The sequence below is a fragment of the Necator americanus genome, chromosome V (assembly GCF_031761385.1).
Source record: "Necator americanus strain Aroian chromosome V, whole genome shotgun sequence".
Lineage (NCBI taxonomy): Eukaryota > Metazoa > Nematoda > Chromadorea > Rhabditida > Ancylostomatidae > Necator > Necator americanus.
In genome coordinates, this window is record NC_087375.1 from 30,077,519 (window position 1) to 30,099,946 (window position 22,428).

General features: G+C 37.4%; 1 protein-coding gene across 1 annotated transcript; it reads right to left on the minus strand.

The window, feature by feature from the left end:
- Positions 1-3,585: 3,585 nt before the first annotated feature.
- On the minus strand, positions 3,586-10,228 carry RB195_015667 (uncharacterized protein; the record flags this gene model as incomplete). The annotated part of the gene is made up of 7 exons (XM_064206478.1): positions 3,586-3,783; positions 3,856-4,053; positions 4,133-4,274; positions 6,429-6,669; positions 9,117-9,301; positions 9,369-9,461; positions 10,122-10,228. 7 exons carry the CDS (start codon positions 10,226-10,228, stop codon positions 3,586-3,588), a joined length of 1,164 nt encoding a protein of 387 aa, XP_064062359.1.
- Positions 10,229-22,428: the final 12,200 nt, after the last annotated feature.

Here is a 22,428-nt window from a genome sequence, read left to right on the forward strand (position 1 = left end):
TCACGTCATCAGAATGGCAATAACATCTCTGTATTTGCCGTGATTTTTTTTGTGGGGTTCAGAGAGTAGTTCGTTAAGTTTTTTGCAATCATTTCAAATCACCAACAATAAATCACCTAAACGTATCCGATATAGGAAAAACAGTATTTCAAAGAAATGTCATCGATATTGTTTCCGGTGCAAACACACACACACGCACACAGGCAGACAGTATCGTCTGCAACATTAACAAATTACTCGTTACTGGGTGGTGGTGTTTCCGATACGCGAAATAAAAAGTGATCACGTAAGACAGATTAGTGGTGCTGATTACGATATGATTGCAACGCTACATTCAATCGCCACTCACAACGCCACGAAAACTTTCCACAAACATCGAGAGAACAATCGAGAAAACTGATAAGTAGTAAAGTAGTAAGTGAGATGTTTAGCGAACGCTGAACGAACGATCCCGGCGGAAACCAAACCACGACGACGATCATAAGGGCGTAACGCATGAGATCGGCTCTTTCCCGACCAATACAGTCATTTAAGGTCATTACCAACAATATGTCTTATCATTTATACGGATTACATTGAACCTGGACGAGTTACAGTTATGTTCATATCAAAAAAGATAGTAGTATCACTTATACGGATTATATTAAACTTGTACGAGTTACGGTATGTTCATATAAAAAAGGATAAAGTCAATGGGGTATCAATCCACTTGGGATGCGCAACCACGTTCACTTCAAATCAGAATCGTTTGAGATTTACGAACATGTAACTGGTCTATACAATGAATTGCTGGGACCAGCCATTGATGAAGTCAGTGTTTTTATCCTCCGTGACAAGCCTGTCACCCATATATCTATCCCGGAGGAATGAGAGACTAAGTTGGGACCAGGTCGATTTCGAACCCCTGATCAATCGTGCAGTCACAGCGGTCCTCTTACCGAGTGCGCTACACCCGCTCCTATACTCATATTATAGAATTACAAACAAATATAATTCTCAACGATTTCATCAATTCCACTGGAAACACGTGTACGGGTTAAAGAACAAGTCATGAGCATTTTTTTTCTCAAATGCACATAAAAGTAAAATTAGGTTAAAGGTGTTGGAAAAATGTGATACAACATCTACTGAAGAGTTTTTCTGCATTACAAGGGAGTCGTTCTCCGATTTTTTCTTAAATTGTATTGATTTTCACCCTTTTTTTTCTGCAGGTCATTAAGATGGAGTGTCAATTGACCTTCTTGAAAACCTCTATTGGTGTGCAGTAAAACAGAAACAAGAAATAAATGACCTCGTCAGAATTTTGCTTGAGTTTTGTACAGCAAATCCAGACCTTCTTAGCACAATGTGTGGTGGATTGACAGGACCTTGTCCTGCAACAGGAGGTGAGACATCCTCACGCTGGATCCTTTTCCCAAAATCTGAACGCTGTTGTGGAACAACGGTTAACAGGGTTTGGGGGATCATTTTAACTCAGGACGAACACAACCCTCGCTATTTTTGGAAGGCTATCTTTCACTAAGAGAGAATAATGCAATTAACGGCCAATTAGAAGACAAACTCGGAGAAAGAGCTTATCACAGGTGAACTCTAGCTGGCTACGGTCATAAGAGAGCAACAGAAAGGATAAAGAATTCAAAAACTGTGAGCTATGTAACATTTCTACTAAATTCAAGAACGGGTGTAGAGCAGTTGGTAAGAGGTTCCGCTGTGACTACACGATCGATCGATGGTTCGAACTTGAGTTCGACTTGGATGACAATCTGTAAGAACACGGTGGTTCACCGGCCCTTCTAGTCGGTGAGACTGGCCCTTGACAAAGACGAGTTTGTCGAAACGTCAGGACAATAATAACGTTTCAGGAAAACTTCGTTGGGAAAATAATAAAACTGGGAGCTAAAATAACGGATCAATCCAATACTCATCTCATGGTCATTAATAAAGAAGGAACTTGCTCGTAGCCTCTGAAACAATGAAAATTTATGCCTCGCTCATAACTAGAACAGTAAGAATACTTAATTTGGGTAGTCTGTTCTTGTTTTTCGTGTAAGGACTACACATGAGTCCAGCGGGAAGTAAATCAATCGAACGTGTACCTCCGCAGGAGTTGAACATAGTTGAGAAGAGTTTCCGTCCGAGTTCAGATTAGCGGAAATCGAAGCTATCTGTTCTCCCGCTTGTGGCTCGGAAAATCAAATACTTGCTTGCTTTTAGTTTAACCTCCATTCGTAAGATACGAAAACTCAAAAATAAATTGCTGTCTACTCGTGTTTACATCAACCTTTTTAAATTCAGAGCGCTAAGTCAAATTTCATAGAAAGAAAGTGTTTCATGTTTCAAGTAATCCGAATGGGGAAAGCAGCCATGTTAACCATATTTTCTCACCTATACCTCCTGGTCTTTGCTAGAACATCGAGGTATAAAGCCATTGAATTGCTAGTGAGATTTATTTTGTGCTCTAAGATCATCGAAAAAGCCACTAAAAACTTCAAAATGTACAGAAAACCACAAGAAATATTTTTAAAAAAGAAAAACATAAAGAAAACGATAGAGTTCATAAAATGTTGAAACGAATAAACCTAGCGAATGATTGTGGGATACGGTGGGAAAGATAGAAGGAACAGGAACGGGTAGTATTCATTTACTAATCTGCAGTGGCATTTCTTATTTCGAAAAAGTGGCAAAGATGAATCTCGCCTCAATTCAACAACGACAACTGCTGTGATGCATCTTTGAGGTCGAAATTCCTTTTCTGGAGGTGCGAAGACAAATGACTGGTGGTACATACTTGCTAGCTCCCCTTCTACAAACTCAGCACCTGTTCGGCTTCAACAGAATTATTTTTTTTCGATGAAATGAAAAAAAGAAATAATCTCGAAAGTACTGCTATACTGCTAAGTTCTACGTTTTGCCAAACCATTTCAATTATTTTAAAGGAAAAGAAGAAAATAAGTCAAAAAAAAATAATTCGCAACAACACTATCTTGTAGGACGAGAAGTTCTCTATCAAATTATTTGTGAATTTCAATCACTGAACTCTTTAAATCTGTGTGTATTTTTACACGACTTATTACTCAACAAAACCGATTAGGGCATTCTGCAGATGGCAAAGCAGTATCACAAGATATTCACGTACTATTCGCATGCTCTCGCGTTTAATCGCGTATGCAAGCGACAAAGTGTGATCTCTTCCCTGTGGCTACAAAATAAAACCTTTCTCTTCTACATTTTTCTTGATCATTCTGTTATTTAGGTGAGATATCCGGGGTAAACTCTAATTCGTGGACATTTACGTGCCTAGAATTCACGAAAATACTGCAAAGCACTAGAAAATGCCCTTTCAAATGGTATTTCAACACTTAGTTCTCTATCAGAGCGAATCGTGGGCTCAGAATAGACAGAATTATGTCTGTTTTTCTCCATCTTGAGAGAAAAATTCAACTTGGACCTAGTTCTTGTCCTAAACTCGGAGCTATTAGCAATCTGCATCCATCGAAATAAAATAAAGAGATTTCATTGCGGAAAAAACAGCAAAATTTTTACATTCCAATACAAAACAAATAACATTAAAAAAAATAAAAATCGTCATCTACACCAGTCTTGCTGTAGATATTCGATCAGCAGTTTTAACCGTAAACGTTGCGTCTCATTAAGAGGAGTGACTTGTTTTGATTGGATCGCATGTTGCTCTGCTCGTCTCCATTCCGTCCAGTCTGTCAGCGCAAAGTGAGGCAAACCGCAAACTTCGAGCACGGGACGGATCATCGCACTTGGATCACTCATCTAAAAATAACTTTAATTTTATTTTTAATTAAAGTTTCTCACAATTCACTTTTGTGGAGGAGGATCACATACCAAATCTTCGGAGTAGATTGTCTCCAGGGCATAGTATTTCAAACATCTTTGATAACTTATGGTACAACCCATTACTTGAGCCAAAGCGAACTCAAACGGTGCAGTTGGCCCGATTTTTCGAACCATTTCTGGCTCGACAAGTCGCCAACTGGAAAAGAAATCGCAAAGTGTCGGCGAGTAACCGAGCAGACTGCAAACCTAAAATTTCTACTCTCATGCTCTCGATTTGGATGAAAAGTGAAGTGGAGGTTACAAAAAATTCAAAGTATTAGCATACCATTTCAAAAACTGGAAAATTCTCGGATGTCGCTGCAATTAGCCGAGGAATGCCAACAGTTGGATCTCTTGAAGTGATGTACATATGCTGAATAGACGGAGAAGCCCCATGCACATAAGGGACGATCTTTGCACAACAGGACCTGAACTGGAAAATTTTGAATTTCCTTTTTGAGTCTCGCTATATACGCAGCATGCATGTTTATACCTTACTCATCTTCGCTCTATGCTTTTAATGAGATTTCTCGGAGAATATTTAGACCGTCTAATGTTTCTGAATCTAACACTTTTGTGTTTTTTTCTGGAGTTAATCACATTTTCCATTTTTATTAAGTCTTCAGGATTCCATGAAAGCATCAGAGGTGCAAATATTTTAAAAATAATATGAAAACTTGCGGTTAAGCCGTCTTGAGTTTCGTTAAGAAATTACTCCTATTAGATCTCTAATCATATCAAAAACTAGCGGATTTAATAAGGAATTCAAAGTAGTTATCTGTTTAGGGATGTACATACGTTATAGTATAACCATGAAGTGTTGGGCAGAATTGGTAATGCGTTGCACCCAAGATCCTAATTACAAAAATCCACGTTTGTTCTAACCTTAGTTGCGCCACTTATTCGCGAAGATTTCTGTCATTTTGCACCATAACTCTCTCTCGGAGAAGAAGTTTGACGAAAAGTAAAGTAGAAACTTACTCCATTGATTCCAAGAATTTTTTTTTTCTAAAAAATCGTATCTCTGAACAGCTTCAATCCTAATTTGACCTTGATCCTTGAATTTTTCTATGCCACGGATCTGATTCACAAGAAAATGTTTGGCGCGAGTGGGGTTCGAACCCACGAGGACGTACGTCCATTGGAACTTAAGTCCAACGCCTTAACCACTCGGCCATCGCGCCATATATCTTTTGTTTCGTATCGTTCCTTATTAGGTTCCTAAATTGGTATTTCCAAAGCATCCATAAAAATGAAATTTTAATTTATGTTAGATCCAAATTTAACAGTCTTAACACGGAATTCCACTTCCCCTTTCCACTAATTTATTATTTAATTTTTTTTCTCGAGGCTACATGTCTTTTATAACATATAACAACTTTCCTCCGAATAGTACTCTGATGGAAACTGGATCGAATAATTGACGCGAATTTTAATAATTGATTGAATTAATTTGGCGCGATTGGGGTTCGAACCCACGAGGACTTACGTCCATTGGAACTTAAGTCCAACGCCTTAACCACTCGGCCATCGCGCCACATTTATCAAAAATTTTACATCTCTAAATCGATAATTGCTCAGAATTTGCAACATCATACACTGATGCTCAAATATACAAGACTTCATAACAACTGAAGTTCGAGTATAGGGTGAATTTTGACCGTTGGGATCTATGTACACGATTAATAAATCAGGCGCAGTTTTTCACTTTATTTTTAGGACTTTAAGAGAAATAAGACCTCAAGAGAGAGAGAGAGAGAGAGAGAGAGAGAGAGAGAGAGAGAGAGAGAGAGAGAGAGAGAGAGAGAGAGGGAGAGAGAGCCCAGCACAATGTAGAACCACAGAGGTGAAATGCAGAGCAACATTAAAGGATTGAGAAAGCGGAGGTCATTTCAAGATCCTACGAAGCCAACGATTAAAGGCATCACCCCACGAATCTGAGGTGGTACGGATTTCAGGTGGAGTATTCGTATACGGGGTGGGAGACTATGGAGAGGGGGTGATTCCATCCACTTCTTCCTAATTGCCGCAAAAAACAGCCCGGAAGATGCGGAGCCGTACAAGGCTGGCGCGCTCCATTCGAACTCCCTGTACGAAATAGTGCGCCAGAACGACTGAAGCCGTATCTTCCGGGCCGTTTTTTTACGGCAACTAGGAAGAAATGGATGGAATCACCCCCCTCTCTATAGTCTCCCATCCCGTATACGAATACTCCACCTGAAATCCGTACCACCTCAGATTCGTGGAGTGATGCCTTTAAATAGTGGAGCTTTCAGACAAGTCATATTTTCTGCATCTTACAAAACAGAGCATCAAGATAACTGGGCCAATACCACTGTGCAAACTCGTAATTCAGAGAGACTCTAGAAACTCGTACAGGAGTAAGGTGGCAATTTTTATAAAACTCCATGCATATGTAATTGAATTTTTATAAAACCCCATGCATAAGTATGCAAAAGTATAAAATAGGAATAATACTCTTCTGGAAGAATTTGAAATATTGAAAATGTTAAGAATAACAAAAAAAAAGAACTAAAATTGAAATAAATTAATACTTAATAAAAGAAATATTAAATATGTACCTGGTCTTCATCACAAGGACCTGATCCCGTTCGATATGTTGTACTGTGAACCGTAGCGCCGTATACGTAATTAATCGCATTGTTTCGATAGAAACAGTGCTGAGCAGTACAGAAAGTGCGGTCAGCGCCGGTGGTTCATTGTGTACAATCAGCTGTTTTCGTTCTGGATCAATTGAACTCAACAATCTGGCAAGCATACTTCCACCACAACAAGGTGAACTGTGCAACATGACAACTCGTCCTGCAAAACTCGAATGATACGGTATGAATGTAAAGAAAGGACCCCACCTAAATCTACTTAAACGGCTGTGCGGGCGGCCGCGTCGCGGCAGGCTGACTCGCCGCAGTGACTGTTGCACCTTGGGCTCCATCGCATGTGTGAGTAGGGTCCACGGTGGCGAACATTTCTTTTGAACTCCCCACGAAGATAGAAGATCCTCAAGCTCTATCAAAGCAATAAAGAAAATCTTCCATCCAGTATTTGTGAAATTTCCACAGCCAAGGTTGGCTGTTCTCTTCGAATCTACGCCACTTTACGCTCTGCTAAAGATTCTTCTCTGAATGTTCCCTCTAAAACTAGTGTACGAGTATAGTCAGCAATATAACCTTCCTTATATGTATGCAGACGGAAAACTTTGAAAAAAGGACACCGTTGCTTAGAACCAATTGAACCAATTGAGGAGTTCCTACGCTAAAGAGTTTCGGGGGCAATTCTGCTCAGGTCAGGGGAAAATCTCAAGAATCTCTGAGAGCCTCCTTCTTTGCCGGCTGTTTTCATGGATCTAAATTCTCATGATTGGTTCTTATAAACTTGCACGGATCTTAGTGCTTAACTAGTGTTAAAGATTGAAATCATAATACTAATTCATTTATCTATCAATTTTCGCAAAGTCTTCCAGATACAATTTAATGTCCATTTAAAATAAGATACTCTCAGAGATTCTCGAGCCTTCTATTTGTGTCAACGCCGAACATCTCTTCTATTCAGTTCGTTTTAGATGGCACATCCTCGAATCGCTGCAGAAACATGCTTGTACATAGGAGAAAAATATGGATAGCCGTTCAGTATGTACCTGTCAGACTGATGCACAGTTCAGTTTCACATATTTACATTTTTTCTAAAGAAAGGCAAAAAAGATACGTAGGAAAGAAAAGTATTTCCATGAGCGAGGTTGAATGGATGACTACAAGTTTGACTACAAACAGATGATTTTTGGATGTAGCAAAGAACGATATTAATAGATGACATTATTTATCACCAGATCACATATTGAGCTGTGCAGGCTGAAAATTGCGGCGGCAAGACTTACTGAAGTTTCTGTCAAGCTCACCTCTGTGCTAGCACAAGTCATAATGTCACGTTCTGACCAACACTGGCAGCTGTACAGATATTTCCAAAAGTAACCTATGATGTTGTGTGGAAGACATTAGATTAACGTTATTAGGTATTGAATACACATCTATGCTCACAGTACAGGAAGTACTTCTAGAAGCAACAGCTTAGTGAACCTGTGCTTGGTAACAGTAAACTGCAGATGCGGTCACGACCCCTACGCTCGCTATTTAAGTCGCAAACAGCTGCATTTGAATCAAAACGAATTCGCAGCATGGCAACCTGGTTTAGAGGCATCACTCACGAATCTGAAGTGGTGCTGATTTCAGGTGGAGTATTCGTATACGGGATAATAGATTATGGAGAGAGGTGTGGTGGAGTGGGTTTTTAATTGCAGCAAAAAACGGCTCGGAAGATACGGATTCCGGCACGCTATTTTCTATAAGAAGTTCCATTGGAGCGCGCCAGCTTTGTGCTCGGGCCGTATCTTCCGGGCCGTTTTTACGGCAATTAGGATGAAATGGACGGATCACCTCCCATATAATCCACGAACTACTAAATTGTTCTGGAGAATCAGTCACAACCACTGGAGTTTTGTGATGTAAGGTGATCCTAAATTTGTAACCGTAATAGAACCAGAAGAAAACCTCACATGAACTGTAAGAGAAGAATGCATCTAGTAGCTCAAATTACGTATTTAAACTTTACTTTGAAAACGGAATATTCCAGCTTTCAAAAGTAACGGGAATGAGGATTACCGTTATTCTGTAGCTTTTTGCGTCCCAAGCTCTTTTGTAACCTAATGCATTTCCAGACAGAGGGGTGTTCTGCATCTGTTACCTCTTGGAAGAAAAATAGTTCATTTGATAATATTTCCAAACTTCCTGAAGACACCTACCACCTAAAACATAATATCCAGACGAAACTCGCTTCCCATCTCTTATTAGAGCACCACCCAGAATGACATGGGCTTTTATTATAGCTACATTGTTCGTTAATTTATTCCGTTAATTCGACGACTCACACCGCTCTTCTTTGAGGAAATAATGTTTATAACAGTACAGTTCTTTGTGTATGTCTCTATGTCTCTATAGAAGAGGAACTGAGACGGCTGTCTGCGTCTCCATGAACGACTGGAGCGTGGCCTCGTCGAGGTAAGTTCGCGTATCCTCGGCATATCCGTTGGACACGTAATGTCACGGAGGAATTCGCACGGAACTCTCCGGGACCCTTTTTGATAAGATTTCTGAACCTCCCGAAGGTAATATCCAGGAACCGCCCGCGCAACCGTGTAAGTAGATTTAAGTGATTTAATTTTTAAGACTGTGAAAAAGCTCAGATGATGTTATTCATACCTCTGGAAGGAGCTACAGATGATCGCACTTCGTCCATGAATCTGCTAATATCCATGCGAGCAACGCGATCGCATGACGAATACAGAAGAGGTGGGAGTCGCGGCACATGAACATCCAGTAAATTTATCCCGGCCGGAACTCGAACAAAATACACGTATCGATCTGTTATGGTATAGATCATCCAACTGAAAGTGAATGTCACACAGACATTTCGTAATGTCAATTTGAAAAAAAAAAGTTCTAAACGGATACCTAACATCCTTGAGGTCATTTATACTTCCGAACCCGTCATTAAACAATAGAAAATCGTATTCTTGCGCTATTTCTGTTGAATCTAATCGATACCTGTAAATAGAGGGACCGTAAGATGCAGAGAGAAGATGGACTCGTGACCCGTGTTGATAATTATTTCTCAGTTAACAAGAGTACATAGATCTGTGTGCTTAGAGCAACGAATACTGTAAGGATAGATCAATGAAGGTCCACTGAAATCTGACCTGTTGCAAATATGCGCTGATCTGTTTGGATTTGTTTCACATTTGAAACTAAAAGATTTCTAAGCCTCTAAGAAAAGTTGGAGAAAATTTCAGATTTCAAATTAAACGTGAGAATAAACTGTCAACTAAAAATTTTATCTAATTTTATTCCTCCATTTTAAGAAGCTCCACTACTGGTTTGATTGGTTATCACTGTTTGATTTGGAAACATTTCAGGATAATAGAGTATTCGTCTCTATTCCATTCCGAATTATTGAATCTGTCATTGCGATGGAATTCGACCGCGTCAATTTCTACGACACACTTTTTCTTTTTCTCCTTGGTTTTGTTTTTTTTTCAGCAAAAATAGGTTCTGGTTAGGTGTAATTAAGTTAGAATAATGTTTAGCTCTTAGCTCATGAGGTCGAGGACAGTTCGACACCTCTTTAATACATGTGCTAGATGGATAGAATGTTCACGGAAGTTCTAAACATCTTTAGAAAAACCTTTGAATTCAACAAATTCTCACCTTGTTAATATATTGAAAAATTCTACATTTCCATATTGTTCTTGCTGTGAAAGCCTCCGCACCAATGTGTACAAATCAGATTCTAGTAATACTATAGCGCGAATCATTCGATAAATTGCATATAGAAGTAATTGAAGTGGTATCAATAAGTACGGATCAATGGAGAACATTCTGGAAAAACAAAAGAACAAATTCTGCTAACAGCAATGACAAGGAAAAGCGCTGCCGAAAGAGTCTCAGCGACAAATCACATCAAGTGCAGAATGGTTAGGAAAACAATCACCCATACAATAAAAAATCTTAAAAATGAAATAGGAATGGAAATTAGTGGAGAAAAAGGAGAAAAGAAAACAGAAAAAGAGGAAAGGAAGAGGATTTGGTGTGAACTTAATGTTTAAGTAGCGTTTTTAATGTACTAAAATTAGTTGTGCAAACTTTTCCAGAGAAATCTACGGCGAATCCATGAAACCTTGTAGAAAGAATCCAGACCGCTTGTAATTATATTCGCATACATGTGTAGTTAATAAGCGTCATAGAAAAATTAACCCTCGACGATGGATTCCTCTTCACGGTGGATTCGGTTACATCAGTCTGTTTTTTTAGCGAAAAACAAAAAAAAAAATGCTGTGTAAATGCATTGTAAACGTGAGTCAGACATTAAAAATTGCAAACTACATCTAAAAGGATTTCAATTTTCAGTCAGATGAACAATTATATGTGACCATCTTCGAAATTCAATTACGCTGAGAAAAGTAACATTTTATAATTAAAGGTGGATAAAAATGGGAAGCAGCCGATTGTAATAATTAAAAAAAAAATTTCAGCACTTCATATTAATTGCACTTTCTAGGCTACTGACTATTATCGATTATTTTTCTCAGAAATGTATTTATGAATTTGTCTCTTGCTCAAAAATTGTTTAACCAGCGCTGAATTGCAGAATTTCCTCGAATTATATAATTCTGATTCGTACTGATGTACAGTACAGTGCTGTCAGCTAAAAAGTCACTGGTTTTGAGTGGCAATTATCGCAAAAAAAAACAATTTATTTGCAAAGAATTAGTTTTCTGCTAATTCTCCACCCTTTTCCACTAGTCATAAGTGAATGAAGGAATGTGAAAAATATTCAAAGAAAACAAGAAAAGGAAATCACTGATCAAAAAGAAAGAAATTGCGAGAAACATGAAGTGAAAGATTAGTTGTGAAGACATTTACGATGTCACACACAATCCTCGAACACAAAAGCGCTTAAAATAAATAAAAAAAGTAACGAGAGGAAGAGGAGGAGAGCACATAATTGGCTGGTACGATGTGCTAATTAAAATATTCTAAAGAAGAATTTCGAATATGTAGCTAAGCTGACGCTCGCTCAGAGTTATGTATTTTCTCTGCCTCCTCATACAGTACAGAGAATGGAAATTTCGGACCAACATATGATGTGGGGTACCAAAATGCTCTAAATAACCTCCTAATTATGGATGTAATGAACATTTTGTATAATTCCGAGAAATAGGCGGAAATCCTATGAACGCCCCTTCCTTCCATGGAGATGTATCTGCGGGATATCCCAATGGCAGGATTGCGGAGGTGTGAAAGTAATTAACGGGGCTTGAGGAAACTTTGCCCGTTTTCGGGCCACACATTTGTCAAAAGTAAATTCTCGAAGCATATTTGAAATCAGTAGCTCATTCATTTTTGAATGGTACTTTCAAAATTTAATTTTGACCACTTCCAAGAATTCCGACGGTTTGGATTAATCCGTCAGCGACGGATTTTGGGACACAAGTCAGTAGCGGTTTTGTAGACAGCACTATGTACAGTGAGATCAGTAATTCTTCGACAGAAGGCGAAAAGTATTTTCAGCTGTCGGTTTCAGAAGTTCTAGTCGAGATCACCACATCCAAAATTTGAAAAACGTTCTACTCACTTTAATCTAAAAAAAAAAGAATGTATGAAGTACCTTATTATTTTTGAAATGACCCATTAATATCTATAACATGTATACATCATTTAAATGAACGCTCGACAAAAGCTATAACATGGGACCGAGTTCACAAAATACAAGAAATAAAGCAGTATGTACAGTAGTGTTGAATTCATTGCACACAATCAGCTTACGGTGTGAAAAAATCCAAAAATTCATCCTGTAGTGGTAATAAGAGAGAGAAAAGAAGAGAAAAGAACCTAAAAGAGAGAGAGAGCAGAGAAGAAAAGGACCTAAAATTAAGAAAATCAAAAGAGATAGTCTAGAATAGATGTAAATGATCACTTTATGTAGTCCTCACCACAGAAGCTCTACAAAATTTCCGCTGCGAACAGGATTCGAACCTGTGTGGGCAGATCCCCAATTGATTTCTAGTCAATCTCCTTAACCATCGCTGCCTGAGCTGTAGTTCACTTACTGCTTTGATAATAAATTGAAAAATTCAAAGTATCTTCCACATCTTCTCAGCGATTCATCTAAATATCGTGTTCTCTCCATCAATCACATCTAAATCATCTACTGCTACCGTATTTAGGATGGTTTTAACTAGTACCTCAAAAGCAAGGAATATCACATTCAATCAATGTACATGTAATCTTCCGAGAAAATCTTCACATTCACAAGAAGTGGGTAAGTTCCACTTTCACTAGTGCTATTCGTTAGTAGAAATTATCCTAATGAATATGCATGAGTCGTACATGTATTTAGTCGGCGACACTTATGTTTACTCGAACGACAGCGACGCAGCGATTGCTTGCACATGTTTCTTGCACACATACACACTCTCCCTTTACCTACTATGCCGATGACATTTGTTCGGATAAATGGAAGTATCGACAGGCAAATATTCACAGTTCACAGTCAACCGCATCCGTTCAACACTTAAATAAATTTCTTAGAATCGGGGTGGCGGATAGCGCAGTCGGTAAGAGGTTCGGTTGCAATTGCACGGTAGATTTTTCAAAACTGACATGCGATCATACGAAACTAATAATAATAATAATAAATAGTAATAATAATAATAACGAAACGCCATACGAAACTTTTCATCCATTCGATGTTGAAAAATTGACTCCAGACTTGTCTTGTGGGATAAAACCGCTGACCCGACGCATCGGTTGTTTTCTGAGAGTCGTTGTATACATTAGAAATGCGTTCATAAATCCCTGTGGATTCTGAATTAAAGCGGAACGAGTCCCCCGAATGATTGAGCAACACCTGCACCTTATCCTCTTATCCTTTACCGCTTCAAGGAATTCGCATAAAGCAGCACATGAAACAATAGAAGCATGTCTTTAAAATAATGTAGTAAACCGTAGGCAAGTATGATTAATAGATTGATAAAAGGTAAAGTGCACGGCGTGGATCAGTCCCTGACGGATGCGCCTAGGTGTTTGACATCGTCTCAGAATCGTTTGAGGTTTATGAACGCGTGTGCAACGTTCTAATCACTTACGGAGCGATGTGTCAAGTCAGTGTTTTTTATCCTCCTAGACATGTCTGATACGATTCTATATCGATTCCAAAGGAATGAAAATGCTTGGTTGGCATTGGGGCGGTTTCGAACCAACGATCGATCGTGCAGCTACAGTGGCAGCTCTTACCGATTGTGCTATACGCGCTATACTAGATTGATAGAGTTAATAATTGATAATCATAGAGTTAAAAATTGATAATTAAGCACAGGATTCAAATCAAATTGTGTGTAGTGGGAAATACAATGAATAGAGACAGAAATCATTGCAGTAGCGCTATAGATTTATGAACGGATGCAGAGTTCTCCTGTAAATATTTGAGCACAAACAATGACATGTGAAAGCAGTTGATTCCAATGATCAGGGAGATTTCTCTGCAATTAATGGTTTTTTAATGGATTTATAAATGGTACAAAATTTTAGAATAAGTGGAAAAAAATGCAGCACCAATCTTCTACAAATAATTGCCGATCAAGTCGTAAAAGAAGAAAACTTTGAAGAATCCAGTGAATAAGCAACTATGTCCAGGAGCGGCTGACGAAGGCGTTCATGTTCTGTTGTTCCTCTATGCAGTAAAGAAGCAAGTATTCATTCATTATAACAAGCCTGAAGCCTCTAAATCTACTTGGACAGTGTACACTTTTGATTGTCAGAATGAGTGACGTTTCTAAGCTGCAGAGGAGCGAAAAAAACATTGGAGGAGCACGAAGATATTGTTCCCTCTTCACAAGTAGAAAAAAATTACAAGAGTAGACGACTCGCTTTTTGATACTTCTCAGTCTTAGTTGCTTTGTGTCAATTTGGTGTCATGAAATAATCCTCACATTTGATGTTTTCAAAGGAAATAGAAATCTTAGGTTAATATGTAAGCGTCATCGAAAAATCAACCCTCGACGATGGATTCCTCTTCACGGTGGATTCGGTTGCACCAGACCGTTTTTTTAGAAAAGAACAAAAAAATGCTGTGTAAATGCATTGTAAACGTGAGTCAGACTTCAAAAATTGCAAACTACATTCAAAGGATTTCAATCAGATGAACAATTATATGTGCTCATCTTCGAAATTCAACTACTTTGAGAAAAGTAACACTTCATAATTAAAGGTGGGTAAAAATGGGAAGCAGTCGTTTGTAATAATTAAAAAAAGAATTTCAGCACTTCATATCAATTGCACTTTCTAGGCTACTGACTATTATCAATTTTTCCTCTCAGAAATACATTTATGAATTTTTCTCTTGTTTGTCTCTTGTCGCATCAGAAAAATCAGAAATCAGACCCTTTCCAAGTTAGTTTTATTCCCCGGAACTACAGTAAATCTTCTGGTTTTTAGGATCGTCTTCAAGATTTGGGACTTTTTTCTTTTACGTCTCCCCTTTGCGCAACGAGTGGTTTCCATTTGTGTGACTTCTAGACCTGACGTTAATGGACATTCGATGCGGATAGCGTGAGACTATGTTGATTTATTGCTGAAACTTGAGAATGTGTAAGAAATCATTATATCAGTAGAATTTTTTTTAAATATTGGATTGCCGTAGGCAGTAAAAAAATATGAAAACGCAGATATTTGTAAGGAAACTTTCAAAATTCAAAACCTGAGGACAAAGAGGACATTGGTGGGATTCGGAAATAGCAAGAATGAGGAGATCTCAATACCGTAAGCAGCTTTCAATTGAAGAATGAGAATAATAAACAAATCATGCATTCTATTTATGCCATCACCTTTTTTAGATCAAAGTGAAGTGGTATTTGCTATCGTTTATCTTCAGAAAACCAAAAAAAAAAATTCAAACAAAAAATTATGAAGGTAAAAAAAAACAGCGGTAAACATCAGATCACCACCCAAATAATATTTACGAATAACAGAAAATTCGATGGAAAATAATTTAGACATTCATATGCTTATGCATGAGATGCACTCAATCTTTTTCACGTTAAATTAATGTGTTAGGAAAATAAAGGAAATTACTAAACGTCGCCAGAAAAAAATCCTTACCGCATCGTGTATATCAGACGGATAAATGAGGTGATAGAAATGTGCGATAGTCCGCGTGTGAATGTGTGGAATTGTGCAAATTGTGCACGATTCGAGCGCAAAACAGCTGACCTCGCTCGATGGATGATTGTTTGTTTCGTGATCAACACGTGCACAAGGTGTGAAAATAATGAAACGTTCCTGAACCATCGATTCGAATCGAAATGATCTACATTTCCTAAAAATCCGTCAGGATCGCGAAAGAACAGCACAAATGACAGCTGCATAGGAGAAGCTGCATTCCTACGAGAAACTGTAGGGGTCGATGGAGTCCATTAGGTTGTTTTGTGAGCTTCTTTCTTACTTTTCCAATTTTTTTCTTAATTTAACAATAAAGACATACCAATCAGCAATACAAAAGTCAGCAATATACATAGTAATAAATAGCCTTCGTTCATCGATGTCATATTGTACATTTTTTTGGCCTTGGACTTAGTTTATTGTTCACTAAAATGTTGACGACCGTCAAATGTGAACGTGAAATTATGGGACGACTTAACATTATGTATGTACGGTAATGTAATTCGTTCCGACTAAAAAAACCTCCCTAAATAGCAGAGTTTAGTCTTCCTTAGTGTTTATATGTGATAAAATATAAAAGATGTATAAATAAATGAAAAACATAAATTTATAAAAGTGTTTATATTTTTGTGCGAATTATTCTTTATTGCTTATTTGAAAGAAAACTCATAACTGTGCCATTCAACTGAAAACATAAACAAATAACCGGGGAGATCGCTAGAATTTCGCCAAATTATAAAGTTATTATTATTACATGCAGAAACGATGCAAGCACCTACAACACCGCCAGCAACTTCTGTCCCAAAATCCGTCGCCGACGGATTAATTCGTCACAAAGCGCCGGAATTCTTCCGAGTGGACAAAATTCAATTTTGAAAATACCATTCGAAAGCAAATGAGCTACTGATTCCAAACAAACGTCAAAAATTTAGTTTTGACAAATGACAAAACAAAAACAAATGACAAAAATGTGGTCTGTATGTTACTCATCACGAACGTGTTACTGATTCGATTGGAATAATGCGGAACACACGAAGAGTATATTCTCAAAGGAGAAAGTGTATAAGTTCCGCGGACGCGTAGCGGTCGCACATATAAATATAAGTAGTTGACGACAGATGTCTAGCTGATTTTTCATAAAGAAGTTTTGCTGCATCAGCTACGCACTGCACAAATTTAAAAGGATAAAATATGAAAATAAATAGTTTTCTTTCTAAGGTTTCCTAGGATTTCAATGTTGTCATTTTTCTACTTTTAAAATTAAAACTATTCCTTGTGTAACACTTGTATTCGTTCGCAGTCGCACCTACAACCGTCGCTAACCGACGATTTTCTATTTTTCGTTCTTCAAACACCGAAAGCACAGTCGAACGTGGAGAAGAAACGTGAACCTAAGCTGAGGCTTAGGTCGGGGGTTTTAAGACGTCATGATTTTGGAAAAAAAACTTTGAAGAGCTGAACTCCCCGCGAATAATGGAAAATTTATCCTTTGTGATTTTTTGGTAGCTGTTATGACTGATGGTTAGGAAAGTCTTCAGAAGCTTTTTTCCCTACCGATGACATCTACGTGAGCAGTAGCAATTGAGTTCGACTTTGGTCCGCAAGTAGTAATTGTTGGGAACCAAATATTTTTCAGGCATATCATGGAAATTTAAAGCAGTTGGGCTATTCGTAGATCTTTTTTTGTGAATTTTGCCCGAATTGTGTTCTGACATTTTGCTTGAACCTGTATGTACTTCATAATAGAATCATCGTCTCTCATACACGTCTCATGTGAGGCAACGTTGACGTGAATGAAAAAGTTCGAGCTCGGAACGCAGCCGCGGAAATGTTTCGTGAGACGAATCTTTACATTTCGAGGACGAAGAGCTGTTGCAAAAATTGTGAGCATTTTGAAAAATGATATCTGAGCAACGATATTCCGTCAATTTGTCATCGCTTGTGCTAGAAATTCCAATCAAAAAATTACGTCCTCAAATTCTTTCTCAGCGCTTCCCTTCAAAAACAAAATTTGAGGATGACTGGCCGAAATTCCGAGACGTTTTTTAGGGCTACAAAAAAAAGAGGACTACACTTACATGTACTCCCCAAGAAAACGTCAATCACTGTTGCTCGCCGTTTTCCTGCAGAACTTCCAAATGAAATAACTATTTTTACAGCGATAGAGAATAAAATTATGAAAAAAAGAGAAATAGATAAAAATAGCCGCTGTAGGAATTTTCAGCAAGTTAATAAATTTGATAAATTAGAAACTCTTATCCTAATTTAAGGAAATTCGATAGGGTCTTTCTTTTTCCGGAGAACACAGATTTTTTTTTAATGGGGAGAGCAGCATACGAAGAATTGTAAGGCATAACGGGTGTTTAATGGTTCATGAGTGCTTAACGTCAGCGAAAACCCAGAAGAAAAATTTTTCAACCAGATTCTACTCTCTATAAATTTATGTTCACATGTAGAGCAGTTTTTTTCCTCAAAAAATAGCCCAAAAAATCAGGAAAAGTAGGGCCAAGATAAGTTTATTTTGATTCAAAATCTATCACACCTTTGAAATGTGGCATTTTTAATGTGCAAAGATGAATCGTATCGTAGCATCCTTAATTACGCAACATCATGGGATCCCGGATGATAAACAAGTAAACAATCCAACTATTCAGGAACGTATTTTTCTTATGCTCCTTCTTTATTAGAAAATATTAATTTGAAAAATTTCCAAGCAACTGAGGTTAAAGTCAGATTAGCATCTGCCAATGTACAATCTTCTTTCTATCGAATGAAATAAAAATGACTATGCTCATAAAAAGAGAATATAATTCATCGTTTCCAGAGAAAAGAGAAGAAGAAAAAAGAGAAGGAGAGAAAACTAAAAATTTGGGAATAAAGACAGAAAACAATAAGACATCAGAACCTACTCAACTCAACTAATTTCAGAGAGAACGTCCTCGAAATCCATATTTTTTCCAGAAAATTGAAAAAATTAGAACACGAATCCTTCACGGTGAGTTTCAACAGTTTTTGTAAAGAGATGAAGAAAGTATCGTGTGTGACAATGAAAGTTATACACTTCAAAAAAAAAGAAAAAATGGGAAAATCAACCACTAACTGAAGCTTTAGAAAAATTTCGAGTTCAATTAGGCGTTGGTAAGACTTCATTATCCATGAAATTGGATCAATTTGAAGCCTTCCCTTAATGCCTATGTACATATTTTTGATACAGCCTAGAAATTCCCTCATTCGCATGCAATGAGGGGACGTCTTTATAGATCCTTTAATATTGTTCAAAAGAGGTTCGGTTTGCGATGTGCAGCACGGGAGAGCACGTGAGCGTCACGAAAAAATTCCTATATGCGGAGATTATTAATTCAAAAGCACCTCTTTGGAGGAGGAGGACGACGATCTTACTGTAGTTCGAAAAACGAACGCCACGTAATGCAGCTGGGATGAGTTCTAGGTGTTTTTCGAATCTGCTGCTGCTCTCAATAAAAATTCTGGGAGACACAGAGCAGAGCAGAGTTAGTTAGTGTTAGCAGAGTTGCTTAAAATGGGATCCTAACGCTTTTACGGATTCAAAGTCCTAATTAACTTCGGCGTTAATGGTATTTTTCTAATTTTCTCAGTTCCATCATATCTAAGTATGCCATGAACAAATTTTCAGCTAATCCGCTGCCCTAAAATAATCGATCAAATGGGTAAAATCGATAATCGATGTCAGTAAATCGTTAACAATCCATAACGTAATAGTACAGTGATACAAGTGAGAGACAAATATTTAATTAATGCCAGAAAATATAGAAAAAAACAATCTTCCACCAAAAGTGATTACAGTAGTGCGAGTCGGAAATATTTGCAAAAAAAAGTACAAAATAACTATTGCTCTGCAAATAATGTATTGTATTTATGCAATGTTTCGAAATTTTCACAAGGATTCACTGTAAATTTAGGTTTTTAGCTCGAAATTAACTAAGAATTTTTGTCCGCTTAGACGAATGAATAAACATTTCATTGCTGCAATTTTAAAGTGCAAAAACTCTAAGTTTTCAGCATTAAGAATTCTTCCTAATAATCTGACTCCTTACGAGTTAACTACGCTTTCAAAGCGAAGAGATTCCATGTGAGGAATTCGTGCTGATTTCACACCCAGAAAAGGACATTCACTCTAAAAACATCCATTTCTTTCTTACGCAAAAACGAAATTCTCTTTATTCGAATTTCTCCTTTTTTTCTGATTTTCTGGTATACGGTAACACTTAAATTGCCTCTTTCTGAGTCTGGGAAGAGAAAAAAAATGCAGCTTTAGCCTTGAAGTGCAGGAAAAATCGAACAAACTCGAGCTCATCAATCACCACTCATCGCCCATATTTCCACTCCTCTCTCAGGACGAAAATACTACGTCATTCTAGGAGAGCGTTAGAGGTGCAAACAAGAAAAAATTTCAGTGTCGAAAATAAAAAGCCATGCACATTCAGCATTCGTGTTGTCTAATAGACAAAAAAATCGGAATCGAAGAAGGTTTTTCTCTATTAAAACCCTATATATCAACTCGATCATCATTTTGTTTGGAGGTTGATCCTGAATTTCGGAGCGGCATGGATGAATAGATTGAATTGATCGCAAGCAAAGCTCAGGATTCATAGAATATAACGGCACGTAATCAGAATTTTCGATCAAAAATCATAGCGCACCTCAATCCGTCTGAAAACTTGAAAAAGCGCCCAAATTGAATTTTTTGTTCAGCTACGGGACCATAAGGCCTGTTTTTATAGCAATGATTATGGTTTTTTTTGTTGTTTTCTAAATGTGGGGGAATTTCGCCAACGTGAAATTTACGACTAATTTAAATGTTCAAACAATGTTCCCAAAGTCGTGATTTCTTTTTGTATGGAATGTTGTGCTGGACAAGCGATCCATAATCCCGTAATTGCAAAGATATTCCTTATATTCGTAGATCTCTTATATTTTCTGCCAGAATAACAGATTTTTTTCATAGATTTGATAAAAAGACAGCTTATTTAGGACATACATAACCTTTATCACATGGCTTTCTGTATTTATATATTTAAAAAAAATAAAAATAAAATAAAATAATAATAAATAATGATAAAAATTGTGAGGCCACCTCCACAAACTTCTCAATGTTGTTACACAATGAACGCAATGCCGCAGGCGATGTTCCCTGCTGTGCTGACAACTAATAAATAAACAAGAATGATGTAACGTTCGCAAAAATAACGACAGAAAGCAAAGTGAAAAGTGAAAATGCAGTAAGGAACAATGAAACTTCTTTCGTTCAGTATAACCAACAAGTAAAATTTTGTTTTCCCAAAAAAGTGTTTCTTTGATTTTTTGAATGAGAAGTAAAAGAAAAGAAAGTAAAATAGAAAATGAAAAAATAAAATTAGTTGCTATATTGAAGAAAATTGACCTCAGTTGTCATGATCGCTGCACTCAGGGAAAAGTTGCTTAGCTCGGATTTAACTTCAGCTTAAAGTTATATCTTAAATTCGTGATGCGATAAAAGATTCGTGTGTTTTTAGGAACCTCAAAATATCCCACTACTATTCTAAGTCAAGAGAATCCAGGAATTGTTTGTGAACCGAAATTTCCTCCGGAAAAGACGGGAAGAATCACGTACTCTCTAAAAATTCAACACCATTTTGAAACTTTTGGGCCAAAGCTGATCGGCTAAGATAGACCTAACACGGAGAGTACAAAATGATCGAAATCTAAAACGCTGTTCCACATAACAAATAATACGGTAGCACATTTAAAAAATAAATTAAAATAAAATAAGTGTATAAATATGAATAAATTAAAAGATGAAAAAGTATCGTCACCATTTCAGAGCGGGGGATTTCGGATAAACCGATTGAAAAACCTAGGATATAAAAATTAGAGCCGAAAATTAACGGGGAGTTAATTAGTTAAGTAGGAATTAATCCGTTCTCGACTTTGTCAGTTCCTGAAAAATTCACGAGTTGGCACAACACCTACTTGCCCTTTAAAAATCGCTGCAAATGAAAACACAATGAAGCATCCACAGAGCTAAGAAGCATTTTTCAAAATATGCAAATGTTCTCCTATTTATTGATATAAAATAGAAAAATAAAACAATTGAGTGGTGGAGACATTTCACTTTTAAAGCTTAAAGTTCTCTAAACTCTAAATTCTGCAAAGTTTATTCTGACTCTAAATTCTGTTTTATTTTAGTACAAAGAGGGGGGAAACCACCAAAACCGAAAAATAAATGAGAAAACGAAGTGGGGAAAGAATTTTCGCGTATCTTTCCAATATAACATCCAGACAGTGTAGCGAACGTCGAGCAAAGCTTCGTGAAGCAAAGCGTGAAGTGAGAAAAACCATCGTTGAGAACGAGAGCCGTAAAGTAGCTTCGTAGTACATTAAAATTTCCTCAATCACCATTACAAACCGGTGAAAGAAAAGTGCAGTTCTGTAAGTGCACAACAGCTGTTCGAAGAAAACATGCGATTCGAGTGTTTTCTGGAGTTGAGAGAGTTGAATTGCTTGAATAACCAGGAAAAGCACTTAGGAACAATGGAGATCGGTGGTAGGCGAAATGAAGAGAAGAGGAGATCCGCGCTTTTCACATATGACTCCGCCGCTGTCGGATTCTTTTCTTCTGGAAAACAAGAAGCAGAAGCGTTTTTTTTTGTCTTGTCTTAAAAGTGTAGCTGCCGCGTAGCTGTAGTTTATTTTTCCTTCTCAGAAAACTGCTCTAATCGCATTTAGCGGTAAACAATTTATTTGGAACAACATAAAGTGTGCTTATAGTTGGCATTTC